Source organism: Papaver somniferum, chromosome 5, assembly GCF_003573695.1.
Source record: "Papaver somniferum cultivar HN1 chromosome 5, ASM357369v1, whole genome shotgun sequence".
NCBI lineage: Eukaryota > Viridiplantae > Streptophyta > Magnoliopsida > Ranunculales > Papaveraceae > Papaver > Papaver somniferum.
The window spans coordinates 58,984,354-58,989,869 of NC_039362.1; the positions used below are offsets into that span (position 1 = coordinate 58,984,354).

General features: G+C 37.8%; 1 protein-coding gene across 1 annotated transcript; it reads right to left on the bottom strand.

The window, feature by feature from the left end:
- Positions 1-315: 315 nt before the first annotated feature.
- LOC113281664 (cullin-3A-like) lies at positions 316-4,750 on the bottom strand. The gene is made up of 2 exons (XM_026530449.1): positions 4,386-4,750; positions 316-2,687 (listed from the first exon to the last, which is right to left on the bottom strand). Exons 1-2 carry the CDS (start codon positions 4,544-4,546, stop codon positions 644-646), a joined length of 2,205 nt encoding a protein of 734 aa, XP_026386234.1. The 5' UTR covers positions 4,547-4,750; the 3' UTR covers positions 316-643.
- Between the last annotated feature and the right edge of the window lie 766 nt (positions 4,751-5,516).

The following is a 5,516-nucleotide window of genomic DNA, read 5'->3' on the forward strand; positions in this document are numbered from 1 at the left end:
TTATGTATAAAATACGGGTTCGGTTGATTTTCTGAACTGTAAGAGCCGGTCACAAAAGTCTCTATGGCATTGTGGTCGATCGGATGTCACATAATTCCCTGTTAATCTATCATCGGTTAATACTGTGGTCACGTCATAGAGGCGGGTTGAAGAAGTCTTACAGTTATGGAAGGAGAACTTCCTTAAAATGTAAATAAGTTGGCTGATATCCTCTGCATTGTTAGAAACCTGCATTGCAGTTCTGCTGCTGAAAATTTATCAGTATAGTTTGAATCAATCCCGAGTCTATCGGTTCAGTTCCAAAGAAGGCAGTAATAACACTATTTACTTGTTCACTCCCATTACAATTATATCATTAACAAGGACATTTTCATTTGCAATTAAGCTTGGTTGAGAGCGACCCATCTAAAACTGAGTAATATAGCTAGCAAGTAAAACACATTTTTGCAGATTATCGGAAAGTGAACAAAAGAAAATGGTTGGAATCATACAAGTAAACAGAACTTAGAATTGACAGATAGCTGAAGGAGAAGATGTGGAAAATAAAAATATTCAGTGAAATCCTCGTCAGGAGTATTCTTTCTTACCTACCAAATAATGGATACAATTCCAAAACCTGCAAAAGAAAGCATTAGTCGTGTTTTCAAGCTAGATATCGATATGTTTTCCTATCTACTTTGTCCCTCTCCAGGAACTCCCGCTCAATAAGAGACTCGATTCGTTTCTTAATTACGACGGGGTTAGGCAGGAACCGGGACTGCAACTGCTTAGTAACCTCGGCCACAATGTTATTATGATCCAGAACTCTCCTCGACTTCATGATCCTGACAATCGCAGCTTCAATCTGGGGTTTCCTATCTTCCTCCACTCTCTGTCGTGTCTCTAGCTTCTCCGGTTCTGACTCCTTCTGTGCAACCACTGTTCCTATCTTCACCTTGTAGAATTTGCTAGTGAACTTATCATTAAAATAGAATGCATCATTCTCTCCAATGTCCTTGCTCATAGGTTCCTTTCTGAGGACATTTCTTCCCTTCACACAAGCAAGTGACTGCAAACACCTCTTCAAATCAGAGGACGGTATTTCAGTGGCCTGTTCAATTTCCTTGTAGCTCAGTCGATCAGCATTGTTAAACAGCATTAGGACACACATTTGGTAAGTGGAAACATTCAGCTCATGCTTCTGAGCTTTCCCAAAAGTTGCTTTAAGATCAGCTGATCCCATATTTGTTTGCCATGATAATCTTCGACCGGTGTGAGTTCCAAGATAATATGCCCTGAACTTCTCACATACCCCCATAATTTCAGCTGGTAGATTACAAGTGGAACTTGACTGAGTTGGCCATGATCCTGTTGTGAGGACCTGAACAGCTAAGGTAGGAGTATCCGCAGTAGTCTCCCCACCCTGGCTTGCATAAAATCCTTGCATAGTGTCATGAGAGGTTTTCATGTCTGTGAACATTCCTTCTAGTTTTGAAGTAAACTGATAACCACATTCTGTCTTGAGTTTTACTATCAAACTTCTCTCAGCATCATCAGAGACAGTTTTTCCCGAGAGAAGTCGTTTGGCTAGATGTTGCTTGTAGTACTTCTCAAAAACATCTTTCTCCTGTAGGTAGCGGAAGAGCATCATCACCTTGTCTAAGACAACTTCAACATCCTCTTCACTCACACCTTTCAATCCCTTGCGCAGTTTGTCATCAACAAACAAGGAGATGAATTCAGGAGATCGAGGATTCAAATTTATGAAGAACTCAAATGCGGAATTCAAACCATTTTGGAAGGTCTTGTCATTGTTAAAGGCAGAGCTAATAATTTTGTCATGTTTATCCTTTTCATCCAAGAGACGCTGAACAAAATCCACTGGATCTTTCAATCTCTCTGGATCAGTGACTAATTGTTTACCCGTTTCTCGAATGTGGGAAGTCATCACATCTCTGATAGTTGAAAGACCATCGGGCACCCGACGAAATAAGGTGTACATTCTTCCCAAGTCCTCATACTTATCATTCACAAGCATTTTCACTAAGCCAGAATTTTCCATGTGTACTAATCTAAGCATGTGATTGGCAATCATTTCTTTCTCTACCACATTAGTAATCTTAGTTAAACTCTTTGCATCCAAATAGTGAGAAACCCTATCTACTTCTTCGTTGAGACGCCTCTCGGCCTTCTTTAGGTAATCCCCGCAATCACACGACTCAATGAACTGCTGAGACTCTACACTGTAGAAATTTGCAGAAACCTCAAGAAATAGTTTTTCAAAGTCTTCTTGGTAAACGGATGAACCCAAGTCCATTAGCATCTTTGTTATATTCCTCATTAACCCTCGGTTTATAACTTCACCAGTTCGTTCTCTTTGCACAAGCTCAAGAAGGGTATTCAGAAGTCTCGTTTGGATTTTCTTTGAGTGGATGATGTTGTCCCTCCAGAGGTGTAAGCCAAGATCGTGCACTGGGGTTTTGTGTGTACTGGGAATGAAAGTCCTATCCATGTACATCAATATGTCCCGGATCATCTGCAGTGCCTTATTATGGTCTTCCCATTTCCTGTTGAGCTCCTCTAGAAATAAACCTCCCTGGGCGGCTTCTATTGTTTTTGATATTTCTTTTAGATGCATTGTCATAGTTGTCACAAGTCCTGTGTACAGCTTGTCGCCAAACTTATGTAGTACCATATTGTACGCATTTCTGAAACCCACAACAGATACTAAATCATTAGAAAAACATAGAAGTGAAGTAAACAAGAACTCATGAATTTCAACTTTACCATCATATACACAATATCGAGAGATAATGGGCTACAGAATCAGTAATGAATGCAATTAGCAAAACAATCTTGCTACTTGAAGACTTCATAAATCTGCTAAAAGAAGAAAGAGACTTTCATTTGCGTCATGGTGACATGGATGACCTGAGTTGGATCAAGCAAGGGCATAAAAAACTTCAAATGTTTTCTCAGCCTAATGTACAATATCGTAAGAAGAAATGAAAAAGCTAACAGATGCAATATACAAATCTCACCACGCTTCCTAGGATAAGGAAAGAATACACAAGGACCTCGTCAAGATCAAAGCCATAAGAAAATCACCCTTTACTGCTCACAACACTCATATTTGCGTTCAAAAACAACTCAACATGTAAAGGGACAAACCTAAAAGGAACACCTCCGTCTAGGAAGAATCAGAATATTTGAAATTCAATGGAATGAAATTAAAGTAGGATTGTAACAAAGAAATATAATGGACAAGAAGTTAAAAGCAAAAAGATAACAGATACAATGCCACCGCGTACATGAATGATGCAATTAAGCATGAACCTAGTACCTCAAGATGAAACAAAAGTCACAAGATACAAGTTCTAGGCAAGAAAAAGAAGTAACACTGGCAGCTCTATGATAAAAGTAAAGCAAGCAGCAATACTGAATGCTGGAATCAAAGATGACGAGCATCACATAGAGAAGCACAAGACTCATGAACCTAGTACCTCAAGATGAAACAAAAGTCACAAGATACAAGTTCTAGGTCAGACAATGAAGTAACACTGGCAGCTCTATGATAAAAGTAAAGCAAGCAGCAATACTGAAATGCTGGAATCAAAGATGACGAGCATCACATAGAGAAGCACAAGACTCATGGAAATATATAACCGGGGATATAAACATGGAACTGCTTGGTAAGAATTTATTAGCAACACAACCTCATAACATCTTTTCACATTCCTTAACAACAACAGAATTAGTATTAGATTAGAAAGGTAAAGGAATTGTGTACAGTCCAAAACAGCTTACTAAATCCTATATTCCTAATTCAATAACCACTCTTTAGACGATGATACTAACAATCCAACGCTTACATTTCCAGAAGCAAACCGAGATGGCATTAAAATCGCACCATATTCCTAACTAACAATGACTAAAAAGTACAACAAAAACACCCGTAGTTAAAACCCCTTCAGAGAACCCACAATTCAACAAAAAAGGTAATGAAGAATCAACACCAATTAGCACTTGGAACAAGTTCACAGAATCACGGAAAATCATATCATACCCGGACGAACAAACTTCCTCACTACAATGAAGTCAAGTGCCTCATATCTATTCTACAAGCTACAAGGGTCAAATTAAAACATAAAGTACAGAAAAATCCCTCAGAGTCCATTATATGATATTAGGGCAAACTAGAGATAACACAAAAACTGCACCTAATCCCAAATTTCTCTAATTACACCTCAGATTTCAGCTAAACCTAATTGATAACAAAACACTCGAAATCCTCTAATTAACTCAACCATAAAACATTATACGAATTGAAATCCTAACAAAAGATTATAAAGGCAATCCAGATTCAAAAACTAAAAATATTAAAGAAATTACAAAAAATTCCGTACCTATAAAGTTCTTCGAAACTTAATCCACTGGCGTTATGATTATAAATCTCGCGAATTGCATGTTCCAATATTTTCCACGTTTTTTCTGCATATTTAGGATCAACTACCACTCGATGTTTAAAAGCTTCAATCTGAAAATTCCTTTTCTTTGGTGTACTCATCTTTGGATAATAGAGATATCAGATTTTGTGAAAAACCCTAGATATGTAGAATACGAATCGAGAGGATTGAAGAAAACCCTAAAAAAAATGATTGATTTGATATATTTACTATTTTGAGACTCACAGGATTTATGCCATTTGATGAAAGAAGAGGAGAGAGTAGATCAACAGAAGGGGGAAAAAGTTTTAGCCGAAACGAAGAACTTTATTATTGGAAGAGCCTATTAAAACTGTTTTCTTTAACGTTTTTTATCTGAATGATTTATTGCAACCTAGGAAACGATAAAACGGGCGGAAACATAAGCCTTTTCGTCGTCAAAGATGAATTGAGCCCAACCTTTCTTTGGGGACGATAGGCTTGGGCCAAAGAAATGGAAATGGGCATCAACTAGTTCCGTAAAACCCTTAATCCGGTGGTCGTTGGCGGAATGAAATATATGAAACGTGTTTTGAGGGTTACCAAAATGTTTTGAGGCATACATTTATCTAAGTTCGGCTGAAAAGTTATCAGCCGAATCTAGGCAAAAACATAGGTTGTCAGCCGAACCTTGAGTATGCCTCAAAATAGGTTTCAAATATATGTAGTGATTTAGACGAGTTTTTTTTCCAGTACAATCAGCATCAGAGTTAGGAAAGAATTTTTCATTTAAGTATGTTTAAGTTGAAGCAGTCGAGAGATGAGTGGCTTCCGGGGAAGTTGTTGTTGGATGACCATAATGATGCCAGTTGAAAACTCCATGTGGTTGGATGATTGTATTGGTGTTGATGGTGGTTTTTAGTATAGGGCGAAAACTGTAAAAGTCTGCCTACATAACCCAACATCAGAAGTAGTAGACCTTGATATGTTTATATTCCGCAAGGAATTTGAAGAATATATCAGAATCTGATGAGTGCCTATGTCTCTCTTCATATTATATTGAAAATCAAGCTCTTAGATGAATTGTTCACTAGTATAGAGCCTAATGAGTAT